We start from the raw sequence: 26,876 nt of genomic DNA, 5'->3' as shown, positions 1-26,876 counted from the left end.
AGAGACTGTCACCATCTGCAGTTACATTGCTGCTACACCTGTTGCTGTCCTTGCCAAAGACCAGGTATGACTATTTTCAACCGTGGTTATTGGGTTGTAATCAAGTCTCCCTGTCTTAACCTGTGAGGTCTTCAGTGTCCTGCACCAACAACTACTACCACATTACGCATACACCCATCATCATAAGTGTTTTGAGAGGCTCATGATGAGGCATATTAAGATCCTGCGGCCCCCTCACTGGATACCCTGCAATTCGTGTATCATCCCAAACGCTCAACAGATGATGCCATTTCCACCACCCTCCACCTGGTCCTCACCCACCTGGACAAGAAGGACACCTACTTCAGATTACTGTTTGTAGACTTCAGTTCTGCATTTAACACTATCATTCCTCAGTATCTGATTGGAAAGCTGAGTCTGCTAGGCTTGAATACCTCCTTGTGTAACTGGATCCTGGATTTCCTGACTGGGAGACCTCAATCCATCTGGATTGGGAACAGCATCTCCGCCCACCATCTCACTGAGCATGGGAGTCCCCCAGGGCTGAGTGTTCAGTCCACTGCTGTTCACCCTGCTGACACACGACTGTGCAGCAATGCACAGCTCGAATCATGTCATTAAGTTCGCTGATGTCACGACTGTTGTGGGTCTCATTCGCAGGAACAATGAGTCAGCATACAGAGAGGAGGTGCAGCAGTGAACGGACTGGTGCAGAGCCAACAACCTGTCTCTGAATGTGGATAAAAAATGAAAGAAATGGTTGTTGACTTCAGGAGGACACAGAATGACCACTCTCCGCTGGACATCGACGGCTCCCCTGTGGAGATCGTGAAGAGCATCTCACCTGGTCCCTCAACACCAGCTGCATAGCCAAGAAACCCCAGGAGTGTCTCTACTTCCTATGTAGGTTGATGAAAGCCCGCCTCCCGCTCCCCCATCCTCACCACATTCTACAGAGGGTTCATTGAGAGTACCCTGAGCTGCTGCACCACTGCCCTGGTTCAGGAATTGTACCATCGTGGACCTTAAGACCCTACATCAGATAGTGAGGACAGCTGAGAAGATCATCAGAGTCTCTCGTCCCTTTCATTACAGACATTTGCACCACACACTGCATCCGCAAGGCTTAACAGCATTGTGGAAGACCCCACATACTCCCTCATTCAAACTCTTCTCCCTCCTGCCATCTGACAGAAGATACCAGAACATTCAGTCTCTCACGGCCAGACTGTGGAACAGTTTCTTTCCCCAAGCCATCAGGTTCCTTAACGCTGTATGATCACACTGTATTCCATCTGAAATTCTTTGCATGACTTTTAAATTGCTGCTAAAACAATGGTTTATTAATTATCATTCATTATCACACTGTAATTTGTCCACCGCTGTGCCTATTGTCTTGTATGGTCAGGAATTACTGTGCTGTATTGTGTTTTGCACTTTTCCTATGCACTTTATGATGCCCTGTGTATGACTATACTCTTGTGTAATTTGTGTTATCCATGTAGCACCCTGGTCCTGGAAGAATGCTTTCTCGTTATTACTGTATCGGTTGTATATGGTAGAAATGACAAATAAAGCTTGCCTTGACTCTCTTGACTTTTGATACTGAAGATACTTATGGTGTTTCTGTAGTCATCCTGCAGAGAGCACCAGACTTCGTACAGATGGGTGATTGAACCTGGGGTCCTTCTGGTGTGAATTTATTTAGTCTCTCATTGCATTAAGCAACTGAGGCAGGAAAAATCCTGTTCTCGCTTTAATTCAGACCAATAATTAGTGTTGTTCCAGCAAGAATGGTAGATTGTAAGTTTCCTCTTTGATCTTATAGACTTTGCGCAATCATAAAACCAGTTCTTTCTGGGTGTGCACCCAACAGACAAAATCGTTCATTTTTTGAGACTATGATTTTTGGTCTTATTTGGAGAAGTCATTGAGTGTGGGAACATTTGGCTCGTCCTTTGATTAGCATGAGATAATTTGACGCTGACACAACAGAGCCAGGTTTATGAATACTAATTGACTGCCATAGCCACTGGAAACAAGTTTATAAAATCACAGCTTCAGCAATAATAATAAATGTTTAATTTCCGAGCATCAATGTTCCTTCCCCTGAAGAATGTAAAAAAATCCAAACATCTTGCAAAAATTAAAGTTGAAGCACCAAACCTTAAGGATGTTATCACACCCTTGGTTAACTGAGAATGACTCATTATTTTAGATTACCATTACGTTACACTGTCTGTACTGATTTGTAGAAACTGAAACCATTTTCTGTTAGTTTCTGTCCATATTAACCGAGTGCAATCAAACGCAAAAGTAGTATATTTTCTTAGGTATTTGGAATATTTCACATTATGCTAGTTGTTCAGTGAATATTTATAGAATGTTGCTGTTTTAAAAGTGTAAGATTATACAAATGACTGTATAATATGTGATCATCACCTGATGAGATGAGACTCTGCAAGATACTGCAAAATAGTAAGGTTCATTTAGCTGCAGAGTTATGTACAATGGAGTTAATGGAAGGTTTTGCCTCTCCCTTTTTCACAACAGATTTCAGAAGAGAGCCCATACTCTCTCATTCTGCCTCCCGCTCCCGGATGAATCTATTGCTGCAGTCTCCTCCTGTCAAATTCTTCACCAGTCCAGAGTTCTTCACAGTGCTACATTCAAACCCTGTAAGCTGGTTATTCTATTTTGTTTGGATATGCTGATTATTTGCAGTGTTGATTTCAGCTACATTCTGATGTTGGCAAACTATTTTTTAAATTTACCTGTGACCTCAGTAGGAAGTTGAGTGTGGTTGGCAGGGCTAGTCTCTAGCATCTGTGTAGATGAGATGATGTTAAGCTGCTCCTTTGTATTAATTAGTGTATCCAAACATCCAGCAAAGTGACAGATAGGGCAGAATTTTCTGGGCCCTTTGAGAAGGTGGCTTGTGGGTCTGCTATGTAGGAAAGTGTTCCAAAGTCGTCACAACAGTTTCAGGTTTTTCAAGAGACATAAGGCATTGTGCAATGGAAGATCACCTCAAACCTACCAAAAGGTATTTCAGCCAATTAGAAGGTTAGTGGAATGCCATTTTATGTCCTTCTTTGACTTTTATGTCCTTTACAGAAATCTATAGGAACCCCTAAGTTTCAGAGTCCCATCAATTATATGAAGATAGGAAAGAGGTGGAAGGTAAAATCTGGTTTCACATGGAACCTGTTGAGAGGCAACGTGCCTCGACATAAAACATAGAGGAGCATTGGCATTGTATATTGTTTTTGTTTAAAGGGAGTGTAGTGTATGTATGTAGGTGAAGTACCACATATTTGGGTTGGGTGTCAGGGTGCCATCTGGTAATTTGTGCTTGTGTGGACTTAAAGGGGAAGGAGAAGCGGTGTGAATGGCTGTTTGGAGGAAGCAGATGGGTGAGTGACCTCGGGAGACTGTCTACCTACTGTGGGCATTGTTCACTCAAAAGGTGAGTCCTCTGAGCAGCTAAGATGGAAAGAGCAACTGGACTTCTCTGTAGCTCTTGGAGCCAGTGGGTATATGTGTAGGAAATCCCAGTCTGTGGCACATTGTTATATCAAGGTGGTGATTGTCCTCCACTTCTGGAGACCCAACCAATACAGCCATATTGCATCAATTCAAAACAGTCATCTGAGAGACACATATGTTCTGCAGCCATTGCTCAACTCCAACTGGTGCAAAGTATGATTAACTGAACGCATGTTGCCATCAAAGCTCCCAGAGGTCTGCAAATGGCTTCCATGAGCATAAAAGGCTTCCATTTCATCCAGGTCCAACAGGTCTGTGACCACAGATCCTACAAGGATGTACTTAGTACCCTGGAAGTAGCCAAGCAGCTATTAAGTCAGGAATGTCTAGATATCCAAGTGTTTCTGATTCTTTCTGTGCTTATTTTGGGGAGCTGGTGGTATAGTGTTAGCATCACTGGATCAGTAATCCACGCCCAGGCTAAAATTCTCGGCACATTGGTTTGAATCTGGTCTTGGCAGATGGCAAAACTTACATTCATTAAAAACTTCGAATTAAAAACCCAATGACAACCGTACAAATGACAATAATTGTTGGTTGTTGTTTTTAAAAATGAAATCTAGTTCCCTAATTTCTTCTAACAATAGAAATCTGCCATCCTTGCGCAGTCTGGATTACATGTGACTCCAGACCTGCAGCAATGTGTTTAAGTCTTAATTGCCCTCTGGGCAATTAGGAATGGGCAATAAATGTTGGCCTAGCCAGCAACACCCTTATTGAGTGAATAAAATGTAGTTGTAGGATTCTCCTCTGTTTTCGAAACTACTTAAGATACTGGTGTCACTGGCAAAGCTGCTGAGAGGTTAATGCATATACTAGGAATCTCCTGAGAGGGGTCCTCAGATGTGGAAGAAAGCTGCAGAGATTATTAGAAAATGTGGGGCAAAGATGTGTTGCTGCTCCCTCTACTGTCCTCTCCTCCTCCTCAGACATGTTTGACTGCCCCTATCTGGAGGTAACTGCTTTGTTTTTCAGAGAAGAGAATCCCTACAGTGGGGAAACAGGCCCTTTGGCCCAACAGGTCCACACCGACCCTCCGAAGAGTAACCCACCCAGACCCATTCTGCTACCCTTTTACCCTATATTTACCCCTGACTAATGCACCTAACCTACACATCCTTGAACACCATGGGGAATTTAGCATGGCCAATTCATCCTAATTTGCACATCTTTGGACTGTGGGAGGAAACTGAAGCACCCAGAGGAAACCCACGCAGACACGGGGAGAGCGTGCAAACTCCACACAGGCAGTTGCCTGAGGCTGGAATCAAATGTGGACCCCTGGTTCTATGAGGCAGTAGTGTTGACCAATGAGCCTCCGTACCACCGTGTTCTTGTGGCTGAGCTGTGCGAGCAACCAAATAGATGAAATTGTCCCTTGTGTTCAGCAAAGACTTCTTTGTGCCCAGCCATGAGGCAGCTCACTCTTGCAGCGATGTCTCTGCCTCACTGCCAATGATGAAACTTCCAGAGCCTCCACTTTTTTAGATGCCAGGATGGTAACAGAGGCACACTGCTGCCAGGCTGCATCTTTTCTTTTGCTCTGTACCCTGTATTTATTCCTGTCGGAATAAGTCTAACAATGTTAGCCATTTGATAACTGTAGCGACGAAACTGGTACTGGTGGCAGCTTAGGGGCCCAGGATGGGAACACTGAATGCCTCCTGCATGCAGCCACTCTGAAATAACCTTGCTGCAGGAAACACGGACAGATGAGTGCCCGATCACCAAGGTGGAGCCATTCCCTCATCAAGGTGGAGCCTGACCCCATTGTCACCAGTGGCTGGGTTCTCCCTTTTCACCTAACTCACCCTGGCATGTTGCCATTTATAAACCTCCAAAGGAAGTGAAACATGAAGTACTTACCAAGAAGGAGAAGGTAAGAGCATTGAAGCACTTGTGCCTGGATGACCCTACAGCTGCAGACCTCCTTTGCTTGCTCTACTTAGGCATGGTGAGATGATGCAACCTCCTCGCCCTGTTCCGAGGGAAGAGGAATTCTCCTTTCCTGAATATCTTAAAGGAGAGTTATCACTGAACTGGAGCCAGCCAAGATCTTCCTTCTGCGTTGCTTATAACTTTCTTTTCCGACAGGCCTTCAATATGTCAGCTTCAGTCTTCAGTAGGACGTTTTTTCATTGGCTTTTTCTCACTAGCAGAGCATCTTTCAGTGGCAGGGCTGCTGGGTTCAGTGGGGGCAAACTGGACAGTGGCTCCTGTGGTATAGTGAGATTCAAGTAAGTCATGGTGGAACTGATCACATAACTTTGAAATCAGTCAGAGAGAAAAAACTAGTCTGGAATAAGCATGTAAAGAGAGCAGTGAAATATACTACATACAGATCTAAATAACATCTTGTTACAGTAGTTAAGAAGTTGAGAAATACGTCATATTGAAGCCTCTGAAGAAAAAGGCCGCTAATCTATTTTTCCTGAGCAGAACCACACAGTGGTGATAATTGAAAAGAATGCATGGAGGTGACTGTACTTCTGAGGGTTTTAATACTGCTATACACTGTAATATATCATGTGACATAAAGCAGGCTACTTATATTAAAGACAGTGAACCATGTGGCCACTTTGTGAATATGAGAAATACTAACGATGTTCAGAGAAAATTGACGTAGAAAATTGCTGATGGATTGTGTGGATCACAGCAAAATAATGCACGTTAGTTCATTGAAAGTAAAATTGTGATGACGTTGGATCAGAACCCCAAGATACTTGTCGACATTTTAAAACTTTTATTTCTAAAATGTGCTGTATTTAAAAGGAACACTGCTGCAGAAAAAAAATGATAATGGACTAAATTCACTGCTTGGCGAAAGTGAGGACTGCAGCTGCTGGAGATTAGAGTCGAGAGTGTGGAACTGGAAAAGCACAGCAGGTCAGGCAGCATCCAAAGAGCAGGAGAGTCGCGTTTCAAGCAAAAGCTCTTCATCAGGCATTGCCCAAAAACGTCGACTCTCCTGCTCCTTGGATGCTGCCTTACCGGCTGTGCTTTACCAGCACCACACACTCGACACTAAATTCACTGCGTGACTGGGAAACTCTTATGTGATACCAATGGAATGTGGTACATGTAAATTGTCAGGAAACGTTTAAATAGGGAAACACTTAATAAGAACAGATAATTGGGGCGTGGGAGGGGGGCTGCTGACCATATATCCCCTCAGCAAAAAGCCATCTCTTGCAGGTATATTTGTCAGGAATACACAAGGACAGCGATTTAAAAAGCCAGTTTCAACTCTGCTGCAGGAGACTAGTGGCACTGAATGCTATCCTGTGTACCACCCTATGTTATAGCACTAGTGAATAGTGATGGTCACAAGTGAAGGACTGTCTCCTGGTCGCCTTATGTTGGAAGTGAAGACCCTCTCCATATGTGAATGCTGCAAACCAGTCCACAGGAAATATGAAGTGTTTTTTTAAAGACAGTGAACCACGAATGCTGGAATTCGATCCATTTTGAAAAACATTTTAACTACAGAATCACAGCCAATCTGCAAATCTAAAAATCATGAAGCTGACTGTTCAGTACCAACATCAACGTTACCACACTGCAAGGCCTCCAGCATTCAGTTATATGTTCTGTGTGAGCAATTCAAAGACTGATCAATGTTTTTGTTTCTTAACTTCTATCATTTTAGATGCATCTCATTTTTCTAATCTGTGGTACATTGTGTTACTAATTATTTTTGTGTTTAGTAATTAATAAATTCACCTTTTTTTAATCAAAAAAGCCTGGCTTGGCTCCTTTTGAAAAAGTTAGTTTATTTTGGTCTAGAAAAAAATTATCTACAAGGCAAGGGATTATTTTTAAATTAACCTTTTTGCAACCAACTGATGGAGTGAGTAGGTAAAGAAAGGATGCCAGTTAATTCCTCCTCACCCGAGATACAGACATTCCCATCTGGTGCCAGAACAAATTGGGGAATCCCACCAAAGATCTGGTCATAACAAAATGTAGGTACAATGGATAGTTGTCACAAGTTAAAATGGATGCCAATTATTTTATCTAAAATGACAAATGTCTTATGGATTTCTGCCTTTTAAAAATGTGATTTTAACTGGATATAATTCATTGGTAAGGCTGTATTTGCGGTACGATTTGCAGAATAATATATTGATGCATACGAAGGGTTCAGATAAAAGCAACAAGAATGACAGATCAGAAGATGCCCAAATACTTGAACTTATTTTCATTGCAGAAAATAAATTTGAAATATCATGATTTTTAACAAATGCATTGGCTTTTCTAACTTGATCAACGTTTATTGCCCATCTCTATTTGCCATGAGTATGCAGTTACATGTAGACCAGACCAGGTACAGATGACAGTAGTGAGCCAGATGGGTTTTTCCTGACAATTGATTCATGGTCATCATTAGATCTTAATTATAGGTTTTTAAAATTGAATTGAAATCCCACCATCTGCCATGGTGGGATTTGAACCTGAATCCCCAGAACATTACCTGGGTCTTTGGATTAACAGTCCACCAATACTATCACTGGGCTCGCTCCTACGTTGTGAATATTAGATATTGAGAATGATTGTTTAACTTGTTCAATCACAAAATAATGTGTAGATTTGAAATGACAAGATGAGCAAAATCTAGGGATTATTCTTTCTAGGGCAATATTAAGGTTGTATTGACTCTTGTTAAAGTAATTTATGCTCTATTGATCAGCTCCTTTTAAGTAGGAGCTGGGAGAATGATTGGGTATGACCATGTTTGAGGGATATCAATGAAATATAGAGATAATATGATCAAATATTTTATGGAGTATTTTATTTCTAATTTTACAAGCACTACAGGATTTGAGTTGTGTGTGATTGTATGAAAGGTTGTGAAGATTTTAAAAATATTTAATTGCATATTATGTTTGCAACATTACTGCTCATAAGTAATAAACTGACCTTGTTTTGGAGATAATAAAGTCTCATATAATGGTGATCACTGTTGTCAATTTTGAATTGTTTTTGACAGTGTGCCTATCGAATGTTTACAAGCAATACATGCTTGAAACACATGATCACCAAAGTGAGACGGGATGCCCATAATTTTGAGCGCTATCAGCATAATCGAGACCTAGTTTTATTCCTGAACTTATTTGCTAATAAACAGCTGGAACTCCCAAGAGGTTGGGAAATGAAGCATGACCATCAGGGAAAGGTGAGTTGGATCCCAACATGGAAGATAAAATCTGACTTGACACACGTACACACAATAACAGTATATGATCAATCTGTGACTTTTTAACACCATGCATTTTAAGATTAAGCTTGATTTTTTTTGAATAGAGGAATCCTCCACCGACCTATATAATAAACAAGTCATTTTAGACTTGAAATATCTGTTGATCACAATCAGTACAAAAAAAGTTACATAAATCTACATTATAGCAATGATCATGCTTCAGAAATATTTGCTGTAAAGTGCTGTTGGTAAAAATAACTTTATGAATGCAAGACTCTTTTTATATTTGAGTGTATTTTATATTTGATTGAAGTGTATTTGTATTGAATTTTCAGAATTTAGAATGTGTGCCCTTCACTTTATTGATTTGGTAACTGAGAACTGCATGCGTCTGATTCCTATCCATGATAAAAAGTTTATTGCCTTCTCTACTCAACTCAGATTCTTTCATCTCTACAGTGGTCCAGACACAAAGTGCTTAAAACAAAAACGGAACGAAAGATCACCGAACTCAAAAAGTTAACTCTGTCTCCCTCTCTACAGATGCTGCTAGACCTTCTGAGTTTCTCCAGCACTTTGTTTTTGCTTCAGATTCCCAGCATTCACAGTTCTTTGATTTTATTTAAGTGTTTACAAGCCTGGACCTAGAATGCTGAGCAAATTCAAGGTCGGGATCTGGTTCCTATGAATCACATTAACCCACATTATACATAGTATCCTTACAACCATTTAGTCTAAACTAGTGATTGATATCAAGCTATTCTCTAGCAGTAGTTGCTCTGTTCAACAGTCCACAAAATGAAATGTCAAATGAACTCTGGTAACTAGATTTTACAATCTGCAGGTTTACTTGGTGAATTGTCATCAATCTTAAATAAATTAAAACAGTCTATCATGTTTTAGTACAATATAGTAAAATGATGGGCCTTTAGATTACACCTTGAAATTAATCACTTTGATGAGGATATATTAATTATTAATATACTATATTTGAGACTTCAAATAAAATTAGTTGAACTTTAATTCATATCAACATCATAGTTAAGGCTTCCTTGCAGCTGTTCATACACATTGTAAATCATTTTAATTATGTTTATTTCTTACCTCAGAAGATCTCCTTTGGATATGAGGAAAATTTCATGAGTTTGATTGAATTTTAATGAATTTGGAGTGTGCTCCTTTTATCACTGACAAAGTTAGTTGTTGAAAGTCCATTGCATATAGGTTACCCAATTAAATTTTGAAAATGCTTTACAAACAGCGCGATTCTTCTATGTTCCAGTAGTACGATTGATGTGACATTTAAAATTAAAACTAAAACTTTTTAAAACAGAAGTGTGCACAGGTTGAAGTATTTTGTGTAACCTGTTGTTGATTTACTTTGTCCCTTTTCCAGCCCTTTTTTGTTGATCACAATTCCCGTAGCACCACTTTCATTGATCCACGCCTTCCTCTTCAGACTGCTAGACCCTCGATCGCATTAGTTCATCGACAGCACTTGCAAAGACAGCGTAGCCACAGTGCCGGTGAGGTAGGTATCAGTTTCCATGGTATAGCCTTTCTCAATAGGCAAAAATAGCCTTATGATTAGGACAATTGAGACTATTGCTAGAATTGTATTTTGTATAATTGAATGTTATTAGATTCATCTGAATTACATAAGAAGATGCAAGGTGATGAATAATGAGGAAGAATTTACCTGAGATGAGGCACCTAGCTTTATTTTAGCAGATTTAAATGATTCATATATCCATCTGGATAAATCACTTTTTCATTTAAGCTTCTAGGTCTGTAATTGTTTCTAAACTAAATAAGACATTGAATTAGGGCTGCTGCTTGATATTTCGATGCCAAACTGAGCTGAGTAGTGTGGTGAGAGGACATTGAAGGGTCTTGCCCGAAATGTTGACTCTCTGCTCCTGACCCGCTGTGCTTTTTCCACTTATCTACTCTGACTCTCCAGCATCTGTAGTCCTCACCGTCTCCACAGGCTCAAGACACACAATCATGAAATAAGATACAAATCTTTCCCTTAACATTATGGGAAGATACTTCATGAAGAGCAAGATACCCCATTAAAAGGAAGGTTAATAGAAGTGAAGTCACTCTTGACCTATCATGGTCATCTCCTTTTGGTTGATTTCCCACTTTCTGTTAGGGTTCGTATAGTACAAGATAGCCAAGGAAAGGAGGAGAAACTGTAAAGTACTTTGTATTTTAACCTGTGAAAACTGAAAGTGTGCATTCAGGACATTATAATATATTGAGCTAATTGTGAAAATGGCAATTGGAATTTCTGTTATGCATAATTTTGCTCAACTATTAAAGAACTTTATTATTTCTACTAGGTGGCAGATGATTCTCGTCATGTAGGCCCCCCAGTTATTCCCAGACCGTCTAGCACATTTGGCACCATTAATCGAAACCACAATCAAGACTTGGTGCCAGTGGGTATGTTAAATTTTCTGTTTACATGGACTAAAGTTGTACGTTTGATGGGTTTAAGTACTACAGGAATGAACCTGAACTCAACGTCAAGTATCTAAGCAAGAAACATAATCCAAATGTTTTTGAATAACTTACTTTAGTATGTGTTAAAATGTGAAATGTAAATTTTATTAATTTTATTTAAACATATTTGACACAAATACATGCCATTGCAAAGTAATGTAAAGCATTCCCTTTGGAGACAAGAGACCTTGGAGTGTAGGTTCATAGTTCCTTGAAAGTAGAGTCACAGGTAGATAGGATAGTGAAGAAGGCGTTTGGTATGCTTTCCTTTATTGGTCAGAGTATTGAGTACAGGAGTTGGGAAGTCATGTTGTGGCTGTACAGGACATTGGTTTGGCCACTGCTGGAATATTGCATGCAATTCTGGTCTCTTTCCTATCTGAAGGATGTTGTGAAACTTGAAAGGGATCAGAAAAGATTTACAAGGATGTTGCTATGATTGGAGGATTTGAGCTATAGGGAGAGACTGAATAGGCTGCGGCTGTTTTCCCTAAAGCATTGGAGGCTGAGGGGTGACCTTATAGAAGTTTATAAAATCATGTGGGGCATGTATAGGATAAATAGACAAGGTCTTTTCCCTGGGGCAGGGGTGGAGTCCAGAACTAAGGGGCATAGGTTTAGGGTGAGAGGGGAAAGATATAAAAGAGACCTAAGGGGCAACATTTTCACGCAGAGGGTGGTGTCTGTGTGTCTGTGTCTGTGTGTGTCTGTGTCTGTGTCTGTGTGTGTGTGTGTCTGTGTGTGTGTGTGTGTGTGTGTGGAATGAGCTGCTAAAGGAAGTAATGGAGGCTAGTACAATTACAACATTTAACAGGCATCTGGATGGCTATATAAAGAGGAAGGGTTTAGAGGGATATGGGCCAAATGCTGGCAAATGGGACTAGATTGGGCTAGGAATCTGGTCGGCATGAACGAGTTGGACCGAAGGGTCTATTTCCATACAGTACATCTCTATGACTCTGTGGTTAGCTCTATTTTTAGCATATGTTTTAATTGTATTTACAGTTTCTCCAGAAATTCTGCTGTTCCCCACAACAGTTGCTGCTCCCCACCACCTGGTGGCAGCAAAATGCCTGGGAAGGTTACAGCAACTTCTTGACAACAAGAACATGGGATTAAGCAGCGTAAAATTGAATTCTAAGATTAATTTAAAATCTTCAGTCTCACCCACAATTATTTGCCACTTTACACAATACATGTAATTTTATTAAAACTATTTTATGTGTTCTTTAAAGGTCCTGTATAATTGAAACAGATATTTTTCCTGCTGTTTGTCAGCGAATAATCCATTTGTGTGTAGTTGACAATGTTGGTTTGTTTCAATTACTTACTGTCTCATTAGGAAATGGGAATATTTCTCCTGATTAAATTAAATGGAATTCTAAGAAAATAAGAATTGACAGGGATAAGCCATTTGGTCCTTCCTGTCTACACCGCCATTCAGTGTGAACATATGACATTAATTCCACTTTTTTTGCCTGCTTTCTATACCCCTTCCCACCCTTGTAGACCAAAATGCCAACACAAGGTCCTTTCAACTTCTAACCTGTCAAGTCCCTTAAGAATCTTTTACATTTCAATAAGATTACTTCTTGTTCTTCTAAATTCCATTGAGCACAGACCTAACCTGCTCAACCTTTCCTTGAATGTCATCTTCCAGGAATCAATCTACACAACTTGTTTTGAACTGCCTCCAATGCGATTATGTCTCCTCTGAAATGAGAAGATCAAAACTGTATACTCTTCATGTGATCTAACCAATACTCTATATAGTTGGAGTAAGACTACCTTACTTTTATACTCCATCTTCTTTCCAATAAAGGATGACATTCAGTTTGCCTTCTAAATTGATTGCTGTACCTGGATGCTATTATTTTATAATTAAGATACGAGGACATTCAGATCCCTGTGATTGCAATGAAGCGTTCTGTATTTATTTATTCGATATAAATAATAGTGTGATTTGTTATTCTTCTGATCAAAGAATGATAACCTCATATTTTCCACATTATATTTGATGCACCATTGTTGCCCACTCAGAATTTTTGTGTCATCCTCACAACCCGCTTTTCCAACAATCTTGCCTTGTCATCAAATTTGGTTACATTGTACTCTATCCCATTATCAAAGTCTGGAATATAGATTGGCAACTGTTGAGATCCCAGCACTGAATCCTTTGGTACCCACTAGTTATAGAATGCCACCTTGAAGATAATCCATTTATCTCAACTACTAGTTAGTTAGTCAATCCTCTACTATTGATAGTATATTAAACCCCAACACTATGATGTCCTTTCTTGTATAGTTCTTATATATCTTTGACATCAGGGTTATCCAGTGTTTTTGCATGCAGTGGCACATTCTTTTCTTCTCTCCCTTAGGGGGGCCACTAAAGAAATTTCAAAAAGATAAAGACTGCCAGAACAATCAACATGAGTTTTAGAAAAAAATTTAAAGCAATAAATTTACAGTTTTAATGAGTAGTTAGTAAAACTATCAACCAAAAACTGCATATCAGCAGAGCTAACCAATAAATCACTTTTCCCCTTTTGACAGAGCCTCAAGTTCCCCCCACCCCCCACTCTTTGGGGCCAGTTTTGAGCCAAAGAGGTGGGTTTAACTAACATGAATCTTGGTTTGTCTCTGGTGGCTTGTATTCAGAGTTGGCCTCTCTGGAATTCATATGGTAGCATTCTCTCCCATCATGCTTTGTACATCAAGGAACTAAATGCTCAACTATTAACCCATATTCGCCCACACATCCATTCACTCACCTGAGAACTGAAAAAAAGAGTCACATTGGACTCAAGACATTAAATATGCTTCTTTTTAACACCTGCAGCAAATCCTTTAGGTTTAAAACAAAGCAAGGTTTTTTTGTGTGTTCAAAGCTTGGGGGAATAGTTCACAACACACATACGTTTTCACGTGTATCCAAGGAATAAAGGGAAAAAAAATTGCAAATTAGCTAAAAATCAAAGACATCTTTGTTCATGTGAATTAGGGAGTCCAATAAGTAACTGTCCAGTAGATGTTCTTTCAATTGCAGAGTAAGAACTTTCACAGGATCTCAGATGCAGTGAGTTGCAGGTGACAGTGACCATTTGTAAACTGGGAATTGGTGCTCATCAAAGGTGAAATAATGGGGTGAAATTCCAGAAAAAAAGACTTTTGAGAGAAATTGTAAATAGAGACTGGTGTTAGCTGAGCATGAAGGTTCTTTTGCTATGTTCTGTTCTGGTGTTATGTGCAGACTGACTATAGAAGTCAAACCTACTTAATTAAATTTGTTCAAAGCTTAGCAAATTCAGTTCCATGACTGGGGTTTTGGGTTTTTTTCTGAAACTCAGCTGACAAGGTGGATTTGTTATTGCCCTTGCCATTGTAAACCATTGTATTTTATAGCAGGTAACTTATGTTGGCCACCACATCAAGCGTAATGGCTTTCAAATAATCATTTAGTTATACAGAACTTGAGTACTGTTCACAAAGACCATGTTTTGGTGTAGCTTTCTATCTTGCACTCATCAAAACAATTCATATGAACACCAACTTAGGGTGCAAACTATACAAGAGGAGTGTGCTGATTGACTGGCAAGTGGAATCTGATTGAAATAGGCATTGCCCTGAAGAGGACAAGACAAAGCTTTTCACTGAGCCTCGGTACACATAACAATAAATTCAAATCAAGAATATAAAAATTAATAATTGCCAGTCTGCTGCCAGGCTTTGTTTAAATTTTTAAACCAGGCAGGTTGACTCTGATTGGTCAGGGTATTATCCTGAGACATAGAGCAGTGAATGCTCCCATCAGCTAAGAACCTTCAACCCATTGAACAAGTCCAGAAGCTAACAAGCTTTCAGTGTTACCTTCTGGATGTTCAACCTTTCCTCACCCTTCTCCTTTCTCCCTGCCCCCACCCACAAACCAAATCTGAACTAAGGAGTCTGTCTCTTGGAACAAAGACTCCCAGTAATTCTCTCTCTACCTGTGCCTAAAACTCAGACTCCTCCTCATGAACTCTCAACCAAATTTCTTGTGCTGCACATGCAGTTGCTGTGGATTATATTGATGTTTGTGATCTCACACACTATAGTTGAAATACATCGTGTGCTGTGCTTTGTCTTTGTATTTTGTTTTGCAAACTAGGTTTTCAAATTTTGAAAGGTCACCCAATGATTATTTGTTGATGTAATAAGTTATACATGTTACACTATTTATTTCCCTAATCCCAGTCCTATTCAGAAAAAAATAAGTAAAATTCAGCAACCAATCACCTATTTGCTCACCTCATTAATGTTTCACCTTTCAGGCATCACTGTCTCTCACTTCCTGTCTCAAACCTGTAGGATTGAATTCTTTTTCGAGAGTTAATAATGTTGACTTCATTAAGCATGTGAGGAGTTTCTGTAAGGAACAATGGTCAACTGCTAGAGTTTATAATAAGGTCAAACATCTATGGTTTTATGATTGCTTTTATAGCTCAGGTTAACAAATCTGAAAATTCTTTTGAGATAAAAGACTTTTATATCAAAGACACAACTATATTCCAATTTTTTGTAACTTGAAGACCTATGTATATTAGTTTGTATGGTTACTTTCAGCTTGAATTTATTTTAGACACCAGAGTCAAGTGAGCTCATGCAATAACAGTTATTTTAAGTAAAACATCTTGAGGTTTTTCAGAATATTCAGATGTATTAGTTTGAATATTGGGGATATACTGGGGGTTAGGGTATACACAGTTTAGCCAATCTGAAACTGATCAAGTGCTATCCAAATGTTGACAAGCCGATTAGAATTCAGGATGTCACTGATCATGTACACAGTTTAATGGACAGCAAGGGATAATAAGAAATGATTCTGAATGTTGTGGTGCACAGGAAAAGGCTGAAGGCAGAAGGAGAACTTCAGGCAATGGAAGACAGCAAGAGACTAAAATAGAGGGTATTATGGACAGTGGGGAAGGTTCTCAGAAATTGCAACAGGACCTTGCTCAGCTGGGGAGTGGACCAAGAAATGGCAAATGGAGTTTTATATAGATAAGTGTGAGGTCTTGCATTTTGGAAAGTCAAATCAAGGCAGAAGTTTTGTGGTGAATGGTAGGGTTTTAAGGACTTCAGGTGTATGGTTCTCTGAAAGTGGAGTCACAGGTTGATAGGGCAGTGATGAAGGCTTTTGGCACACTGTCTTTCATCAGTCAGGGCATCGAGTATATAAGTTGGGATGTTATATTGCAGTTATACAGGACATTGGTGAGGCTGCACTTGGAGTACTGTTTTCAGTTTTGGTCACCTTGTTATAGGAAGGATGTTATTAAACTGGAAAGACTGCAGAAGACATTTACAATGATGTTGCCAGGACCCCGCGGTCTGAGTTGTAGGGAGAGGTTGGACAAGCTAGGACTTTTGTTCTTTGAGCACAGGAGACTGAAGAGGGATCTTATAGAAGTATATAAGATCATGACAGGCATGGACAAGGTGAATGCACTCAGTCTTTTTTCCAGGGTTGGGGAATTGAGGACTAGAGGGTATCAGTTTAAGGTTAGAGGGAAAAGAATAAAAGGGAACCCAAAGGGCAACTTTTTTGACACAGAAGGTGGTACGCATATGGAATGAGCTGCCAGCGGAAGTGGTTGAGGTGGGTACTTTAAAAACATTTAAAAGGCATTTGGACAAGTACATGGAGAGGAAAGGTTTAAATGGATATGGGCCAAACGCAGGGAAGTGGGCCTCGCATTGATGGACATTTTGGTCCTCATGGACCAGTTTGAGCCGAAAGGCCTGTCTCCATGCTGTATGAGAAAAAATATATGTGCCCAGTCAACCAGTGTCATGAACTGTCATTCCAAAATGGATTGACTGAGAAGTCACTGTTTTTATTAAGTACCTTTTCTTTTGTACTTGTTATGATAAAGTTAATAGATTCTGTGAAGCTTGTAAAAACATACTTGTACCTGGAATGGGTTTGTAACTGATCAGGACCAGTAAATTATTGGATTGGCTCTTTCAAACTTGGATTTTGATTGCAATTGACTTAGGTCTTAAAATTGAAGTTATCATATGGACCATGCCCCTTTTTATAAAAAACCAAACAAACACCTTGTCCCTCACAGCAAATGATTCCCCCTCATTCACCAAATCCCTGCTTTTGGTGCTCTTTGTATGCAGTACTTCATTGAAGTGTAATCTGTCGGCTGAATTTTATATTGTGTGGTTAAATCAGTGTTGCACTTGAATGTTTTGGAAGATTTGTCACGACAAGGCCAAGCGAGTTTTCTTGCTGTCTCTTATCCAACTCCCTGCACTAACAATGTCCGCTGTCTCTATGACATCTCTCACATTTAATTTTCACCACACGGTGGGCATTTGCTAAGAGATTGACATTCCCTGTTTTTGTGCCATCTTAAAAAGCCCCACTCCACGGTGAACCTGGGTGATCACTGGCATACCAAAGCTGCCCTGCTCAGTCAAGGACGGAGTTGAAGGGGAAAGTGGTGCATCATTTCCCCAACAGGACTGTGGTGTCCTGGTGAATGGGGTGGTCCAGAGAAGAGGCCTCCTTTTGCTGGAGGAGTAGCAGAGGAGGCTATGCCCCCAGACCCTGCCAGCCTGATCTGAGGTCACCACCAGGGTTACTGTTGTCTCCAGGGTGGGGAGGAACGGGCAGCAAGGTTGCAAGAAGGTCAGTGACCTTGCCCACTCTGCCAGTTTAAGTGTGACTCTGCTTTCTGACTGCACACATTCACTATGTTTATGTTATTGTACTCACCTCCCACCAACTCTCACTATTACATGGAACACCTTACCTCAATCGCTCTTCTTCCCTCCTCAACCTCCCGCACCATTAACTCTTCAAGGCCTCTATGCTGCCTAATCATTTCCTTGATCACCTCACCACCTTTCTACCATTTACACCAGCTTGAGCATTGTGTCACTCACTGTTATCTCACTCATTATCCATCTTCCTCCTGTTCCAAGAGAAGGCGGCCTGTAACACGGCAGAGAGAGCTCACAAGGGTTCCTGCCCTCTGAGTCCTTACCTCCTGCAACGAGTGAATCGTGACCCTCATGAGAAAAATGGACCTGTCCTGCAGAGAAACTGAAACATCCATGTCCTGCCAAACACATCAGTACCTTTCTTCATTCCACTGCCACTGTTCCATGAACACCAGTGTTACTCTCAATCACTGCACACCGGCTATGATGCCTCGTCTCTCTGGTGTGCTGCAGGTTATGCTAGCCTCCCCACCACCTCGACAGAAAAATGCTCATCTCCCCCAGAAGCACTCTCCTGGACCTCTGAGCACAACTGTACTGACGCCTCAGAGAAAGCATCAGCAAGCCTGCCTCCTGCACCCCCACCAGCCCATAGACTGGCACCTCGGGAGGAATGCGAGGCAGAAACAGTGTGGGTACACAGTCTGGAGAACACCTCACTACACCAGCTCTGCAGCTGGCTGAGGAAGAAATACCCCAGTCCCTAGCACATGGAGGGCTGTCGGAAACCTGGCACCTGCTCAGCTCCAGCCAAGAGAAGAACCTGTGGTGTTGGCAATCAGGGACTTTGTCAAAATGTCGAAGGAGGAACAGGAGAGGCCGTCAGGGATGTGAGATGCAAGATAAACACACTTGCACATCACCAGACAGCTTCTCATGGCCACAGACCAGGCTCACTGGATGGAGGTGTGCACTGAGAACCCACAGCACCATCTAGAAGCAAGAGGACCAAGGTGTGTACATTGCACTGGGTCAGACTGACACTTTTAACCCTCCTCGTTCCACATCCCTGTTATTCAGTCCTCTCCATGTGTGAAGATGTAGGTGTTAAAGAGTTGTCCTGCAGTGGCTGTGATAGGGAGGTGAGACCCAGAGAGGCTCAATGCTGTAGGATGTCCAGGGAGGAGGCAGCCTGTGTACCTGTGTACTGTACATCACATGGGGTCTCTGGCCAGTGTTTTTTCTCTTTAAAAGCCTCAAAGTTGAGTGAAAGTGACAGAACCTCCCTCACAGGGTAAGTCATTTACCATGTCCTCTCCTTTTTGATTCCTGCATTGGATAAGCGTGTTGCTCACTAGGCAGCATTTATTGCTCATCCCTAATTTTCCAGAGGACAGTTAAGAGTCAACCACATTGCTGTGTGCCTGCAATCACATGTCGGCCAGTCCAGGTAAGGATGACCGTTTTCTTCCCTAAAGGACATTAGTGAGCCAGATTTTTTTCCTGATTAATCAACAATGGATTCATGGTCATTTTCAGACTCTTATTTTCAGATTTTAATTGAATTCAAATTCCACCATCTGACTTGGCAGGATTCAAACTGTGCAAGCCTGTCCTTCCAGAGCACAGTGCCAGTGCATCAGAGTAGTGCCAGGCTGTTTCTGATGAGTTGGCAGAAAATGGATGGCAGTGTTCATGGAGGGTGGGTGGTATGCGGTGGGTACCTGTGGATCATGGCCTGCAATTTGGTTGTAGGCATCACAGAAATCATTCCGGGAACATGGCGAGCTGAATCTGCCAGATACACACACTGGTTTCCTCGTCATGCTTTCCTGACATCAAATTTGTTTATTGAGTTTGGTAAGATGGGAGGCTGAATTTTAATGAGTTAGGATATTAACAAGGCACTTAACAAGCATTAGGTAAAAACAATGACTGCAGATGCTGGAAACCAGATTTTGGCATTGCTAACTCTAATCCTTGGAATGAATCCTCGTCAAACGGTATCTCACTGCTACCTGGTGAGCATCTCACTGCTACCTGGTGAGCATCTCACCATGCAGCGTGTGAAGAACATTAAAGATGATGCACGTTGCTCCAGATATCGAGTCGGGTCTTGCTGCATTTGTCATCCAATTTTGCCACACGTCACTTAGACCCCAATAAAATTTGGTTACATATTACTTATTCTCAAGTGATTGCAGGCAGCTTTCAGAATACTGCTGGCTCTTCAGTTTCCTGATTTTTCTATATCCACAAATTCTAACAAGCCATGTCTTCCAAACCAAAAAAAGCTGAAGATCATATTGCAAATCATGATTTGTAGGCAATATCTCCAAGTACCTATATACAAAAATTTTACTCTTCGTTGTTTTCAGCATTTGCTTATACTTTTGATATTTTTGTTGAATAAGTTGTGACTAAACAAGCCTATGTGAGGTTGTGCACTTTGGCAGGAGGAATAGAAGAGCTGAATGTTATTTCAATGGAAAAACGCTTAAGAGAGCTACAACACATAGACATTTGGGGACCCTCAGGCATGAATCACCAAAAGCTAGTGTTTGAGTTCAGCAGGTAAAAGGGAAGGCAAATGGGATGTTGGCCTTTATTTAAAGACTGTGTTTACTGACACTGAGGATCATGTGCAGTACACTCCAGGGAGATGATTGCACATGCATTCTCAAATTAGTTTCATGAAAACTGTCCGTATGTAAACTATTATAACTGGGCTAGCTGCCACTCAGTCTCTCACACATTCTGACACAACACACTCTCACACATACACAATGTCTTACATGCATTAAAAACAAACAATGCTGAAGATCACAACAGATCAGGCAGCATCCATGGAAAGAAAGCAAGCTAACATTTTGAGTTCTGATAACTCTTCATCAGAGCGTCTCACGTACATTCACTGCCATACCCATACTCACGCACACTGCCGAACCTCTGTACATGTGTGGCTCAGGAGGCTTGCACATGCTCAGTCAATCAGGGAACTAAGAGTCAGAATACACTTCCTTATTTAAAATGGACTGGAATTTAAAAATGGGGTGGCCTTGCTCAAACTATACAAGACTCTAGTTAGACCACATCTGGAATAATATGAACAGTTTTGGGTTCTGCTCTCAAGAAAGAGGTACAGGAATTGGAGGCAGTCTGAAGAAGGTTCATTAGGTTTAGTTCCGGGTATGGAGAAATCGTCTTATGAGGAAAGGTTGAGTAGATTGTGATTACAATAATTAGATTTTGAAGAATGAGAGGAAAAGCACGTAAGATTCTTAGGTGCTTGGCAGGATAGATGGGGAGAGGTTGTTTCCCCTTGTGGGACAGTTTGGGATGAGAGGACATAATCTTGGAATAAGTGGGTGCCCATTTAAGATTGAAATTAGGAGTTTTTTTTCCTATCAGATGTTAGGTCATAAAACCATAAAATATAGGAGCAGAATTAGACCATTTAGCCCATCAATTCTACTCCACCATTCAATCATGTCTGATATGCTTCTCAACCCCATTCTCCTGTCTTCTCCCTATAACCTTTGATCCCCTTACTAATCAAGAACCTATCTATCTCTGTCTTAAATACACTCAATGACTTGGCTTCCACAGCCCTCTGCAGCAATGAATTCCACAGATTACTGGCTGAAGAAATTCCTCCTCATCTCAGTTCTAAAGGTTCGTCCCTTCACTCTGAGGCTGTCGGGTCCTAGTCTCTCCTACTAGCAGAAACAAACATCTTATTCACATCCACTCTATCCAGGCCTCTCAGTATTCTGTAAGTTTCAATCAGGTTAGTGAATTTGTGGACTTCTTTACTTCAGACAAGTGTTGAGGCTGGGTCATTAGGTTTATTCAAGGCTGAGATACTGTAAAGGAATCAGTTGTTTTGGGAATAAGGCTGGAAGGTGGGGTTGGTTATCAGATAAGCCATGATCTTATCAAATGGCCTGCTCCAATGTTTGATAGTCCAGCAAATTCAAATGCTAATCCTAGTCATTAAATAGGAAATATTGGCTTCAGTAGTTGCATTCTGGATAAGTCTACTGCATAATCTTTATGGTTATGATCTTTTTGCAGGTACTTTAAGAATAATTCAAAATCTCTTTAATTACGTTTTGTTCTATGAAATTAGTTATAAAATATTTGGGTTAAATGACAACCAACTTGTTTGTGCTTCGCTTGTTTTTGGATGAAATGGAATGTAACTAATTGACTAATTGTCTCCAATTCCTACTATCAGGCCCATGAATTTTCTTGGCAAACTGCACAGAATACTCACTCAGTATTATAGGTAACACAGAATAGTAGGACAGTAGTTTCTATCTTCATTCCCACGTGGTGAATTTTACATATGGACCAGAGCATTAAAGGAAGCATTTCCTTTGTGCAGCCTTGTTTTCCCTTCACAATGCAGATGTTCTCTCCAGCGAAAGCCAATTCTCCCTTTCACTGAGAAAACCATGTGTGGACAAGCAGAGAAAACTAAAGGGAGAGGGGGACGCCATTCGACATCACATACATCTTAATTTTGTTCACGTGCCTTCAGATAATATGATTCAATGAAGTTGTAATTTTACTTTTAAGCAAATCATATAGATCAATCTCTAATTGTTTGATCATTTCAACAGCCCCAATGTGTTGATTAGTTCAGCATTCTCTATTATCTAATCCCTGTCTTGATAAGATATTCTGTTGTTTTCAGCTTACAATGATAAAATTGTAGCATTTCTGCGTCAACCAAACATCTTTGAAATTCTTCAAGAGCGCCAGCCAGACCTTATCAGGAATCACTCACTCAGGTAATCCCATTGATTGTCGAAGTGGTGGTACTGGTTGTGTCATGCTGTATGTTTTTCTTCTGTACATTCTTCCCTGATAACTTAGACCTTGCATCTATACTGCAATATTTCATAGGAATTTTCCAGGACAAATTCTCAGTTATGTGGGACATTATGTTAAGGACATAGGAAAGACGGGGGATGAACACCATTTAACCCAGCACACCACCTCATGGAATCCACCCAACGCATTAAAGAAAAGGCTTTGCACACGGTCTGCTCCGAAAGGCTCAAGGGCAAAATGCAAGCACTTGTTACCTTATTACTATTATTAATGATATATTATACATCCTTGACAAGTCTGTCATAGTGGTATTGAATCATTTAGATTTAGATTTAGATTAGATTAGATTACAGTGTGGAAACAGGCCCTTCGGCCCAACAAGTCCACACCGACTCGCCAAAGCAAAACCCACCCATACCCCTACATTTACCCCTTACCTAACACTACAGGCAATTTAGTATGGCCAATTCACCTGACCCTGCACATCTTTGGATGGTGGGAGGAAACCGGAGCACCCGGAGGAAACCCACGCGGACACGGGGAGAACGTGCCTGCGTGGGTTTCCTCCGGGTGCTCCGGTTTCCTCCCACCATCATTTCAATTTATCCTTCATTTTGATTCCATTCTAACCAGAACCTCCAAATCCTTTAAAGAGGTGTTAATCAGCAAGTCTTTGACTGCCTTAATTGAAATTTTCTATGCGTAGCCATTATTTTTTCTGAATTTTTCGATATAAAAAATCTTGAGGGAAATCTTTCTGATCTTAAGTGATGTTTCATTCTGTTATTGTTATATTTCTTTGTCTAATTCTCTGTAATATGCTTGCAATATCATAATCATTCTCTTACATTTTAAAAATTGACCATATTTCCACTCAATCATCTCCTCTTAGAGGTTGGCTTATTTTGTATATTATATGTCATACTTAACCTCTGTGTAATAGCAGTATGACCTTTCTCAGATTTATTCTGCAATGCCCTTGAGATGCACCCTTAATTATAAATGACTTTAGATAACTTGTGATTAATTACTTTTTGTGTTATAGCATATTTTTTATTTCCATTTCAAATGCCCTTTTTATGTGGCAACATGATTTGGTGCCATCAGCAAATTGTGATATATTATGCAAAAGTATCTGTATTATTAACAGTGCTGATTGAAAGGACTTTGCCAAATCTGAATTCATTGCTTTAGACAAACAATTATAAGGCAGATAACAAATATAGTACTTGCGACTGTCTGTGTGGAGTTTGCATATTCTCCCCGTCTCTGCATGGGTTTCCTCTGGGTGCTCCAGTATCCTCCTACAATCCAAGGATGTGCAGTTTAAGTGGATTGGCCATGCTATGTTGCCCATGGTGTTCAGTGATGCGTAGCTTAGGTGCATTAGTTAAGGGTAAATATAGTGTAGGGGGAATGGGTCTGGGTGGGTTACTCTCCGGAGGGTCAGTGTGGACTTGTTGGGCCAAAGGGCCTGTTTCTACACTGTAGGGTTTCTATGAATTCTATGAAAAAGAACTGGAGTGTTGGAGGCTGGGGGGTGACATTATTGAGGTTTATAAAATCATGAGGGACATAGATAAGGTAAATGACAAGGGTCTTTTCCCTGGGGTAGGGGAATCCAAAACTAGGAGGCATATTTTTAAGGTGAAAGGAGAAAGATCTAAAAGTACATGAGGTGAAACATTTTTACACTCAGACTGTTGCGTGTGTGGAATGAACTGCCAGACAAAGTGGGGGATGTAGGTACTGTTGCAATGTTTGAAAGATCTTTGGATAAGTTCATGAATAAGAAAGGTTTGGAGGGATATGGGCTAAGTGCGGGCAGGTGGGACAGGTTCCGTTTGGGAACATGGTTGGCTTGACTAGTTGGACCAAAGGGTCTGTTTCTTTGCTATATGACTCTGTGACACTAATTTTCACAGGCTGCTGGAAATGTGCTCATGTTGTTCAAATTTTACCTGCACTTTACATGGACAGGTAATGGGACACTGCAGCATCATTGTGATGTAAACAAAATATCCTTAATGAGTGAAAAATTTGATTGTGAAATTGTTAAGGAGGAATGCATCAAAAAAGAACAATAGATTGGAAAGTTTATGTATAGTGTGTGTGCAAGAGCAGCTTTGTATCTTTTCTTCCAAGGAACTTTACTCATAATGCATTCTTATCTGTTTTATTTGGAAGTGTCACAATGTGCAAATTACTGTGATCATTTGTGTTACTTCAGACATACACTCATGAATATAGCTGTGCCCCAATTAGAATTCACTGTACCTCAAAGGTTCTGCCAATCTCTATGTGCTGATTCTTGCCCTTTCCCCATCCAGTCCACACCTAGCATTTAGATGAACTAAGTGGTTATAATGGTTTTGCAAATAAACAGACCCATGCATAGAAAAAAGAGGAGCAATATTTCTACTTAACAATTTAAAAGTAAAAATTAAGGATATTTTGTTTCAGTTAGTGATGTTCTGTAATTGTCTTGTTGATTCTAAGTGATTGTGAGCTAATTGTATTAAAACTGAAATGCACAGTAACAAAAAAAAGTAAGGGCAGAAGTTATCAATTGAATGGTTTCCAGCTAACTTTGATTAGCAACATTGCTAGTTTACTTTTGAGGGAGGCATGTACCATTTGGCAATTTATGCCGTACTGAACTTCAGTTGCTTTAGTCCACTGCTGGAAGTTACATATTTTGCACAGTGAGTCTATGAAATCCAGGCAGGACTGGACCTTATCTGAGCAACAGTTACTTTTCTTTGCACTCGGTTACACAGTGGAGATCATCCATTGTTTATCATCAGTGGCCATTATGCATCAATGAAAATACTTCATAAAATGAAGCGACGGCAACTTGAAAGATTTTTGGATATCCACAAAGGATATTTGATTATGAAAATAGGAAGAGAATTGCTTAGTCTGTTTGTTGCAGTTCTACCTTGGTGGAAATAGTGTAGATTCTCACAAACAAGGAAGACTAATAATGAATAAGAACGATTGAATTTTTAAAAAGATGGATCATGTATTTGCAATAATGTGTAGATCAAATATTGGAAGTTTTGGAGTTTGCTGCATACATTGGTTTGGCTGAATAGCCTGTTTCTCCAGCATCTTTAGTGTGTAAAAGCTGCCGATCTAAAAACACCTTGACAAAAATTATGGTGAAAAGTGAGTATATATAGTTTACATTTTGTCTTATTTTATCATATAAAGTTGGCCTTGCCATCTTGGATGTTTGTTTCATCATTTTCTGTCACATACGCTACAAATCTCACAACGAGATGGAGTATATCCTGTCACTTTAGTTGCAAATGTTACAGTCTCATCTCTCCATGATTTAAAATACGTATCTGGACCATCAATTCCACATCACACTTCTGAATGAAAGAGCAGTTTTTCTGTTCTGAAATATACTTTTCAAGGTTACCTGAGGTAGAGATGCAGATTGTGAATATGAAACCTTGCATTTGATCTCTTGTCCAGCATAATTTAATGCAATTGAAGAATAGAATCATAAATTGACTACAGCATGGATGAAGGCCATTTCTCCCATTATGTCAATGCTAACTCTATGGAAAAGCAACTAAGTTTGTCCCATTCCCTCTTTTTCCCATAACCCTGAAAATCTTTTCTCTTGGAATTGATTGTGCAGTTCTGTTTTCAAAGCCGTAATTAAGTCTATCTGGGTAGTGTGTTCCAGATTCCACCTGTTCACTTCATTAGAAAAGAAATTGCCTCATTTTGCCATTACTTCCTTTGTCAGTCACCCAAATTGGTTGCCTTTGGTTCTTGATCCCTTCAAAGCAGGAACAATTTCTGCCTACCTATACTGTCCAGATTGTTCGGATGGTGTTCAGTGAAGTAAGCTTACCATGTTACAAAAGCAGTAAATATGGATAATCAAATTTTAGTATTTATTATTTGATTGTTATACCCGAGATCTCTCATAGATTAAATACTAACATGAATTGGATGTGACCATCACCTGATCACAGCCTGAGGCAAGTCAAGGAGACCAATGTGGAATTAAAAATAATGTTTGCACTGAAAT

At 40.2% G+C, this 26,876-nt stretch overlaps 1 protein-coding gene across 5 annotated transcripts in view; it reads left to right on the top strand.

Annotated features, from left to right (window-relative positions):
• Positions 1-26,876, top strand: part of LOC122551267 (E3 ubiquitin-protein ligase HECW2) — a 345,727-nt gene that overhangs the window by 235,241 nt on the left and 83,610 nt on the right. For all 5 annotated transcript variants that reach the window (XM_087988687.1, XM_087988685.1, XM_087988686.1 and 2 more), the window contains exons 13-17: positions 2,554-2,678; positions 8,540-8,725; positions 10,146-10,280; positions 11,098-11,200; positions 22,683-22,779. In XM_087988687.1, the coding sequence (XP_087844813.1) occupies positions 2,554-2,678; positions 8,540-8,725; positions 10,146-10,280; positions 11,098-11,200; positions 22,683-22,779 (646 nt within the window). The remainder of the gene's footprint in view (positions 1-2,553; positions 2,679-8,539; positions 8,726-10,145; positions 10,281-11,097; positions 11,201-22,682; positions 22,780-26,876) is intronic.

Source organism: Chiloscyllium plagiosum, unplaced genomic scaffold (genome assembly GCF_037043375.1).
Source record: "Chiloscyllium plagiosum isolate Xiang-an unplaced genomic scaffold, Cpla_swu_hap1 HiC_scaffold_7, whole genome shotgun sequence".
NCBI classification, from domain to species: Eukaryota; Metazoa; Chordata; class Chondrichthyes; order Orectolobiformes; family Hemiscylliidae; genus Chiloscyllium; species Chiloscyllium plagiosum.
The sequence above is the reverse complement of the archived record's forward strand: the minus strand, read 5'-3'. Positions and strand labels throughout refer to the sequence as shown.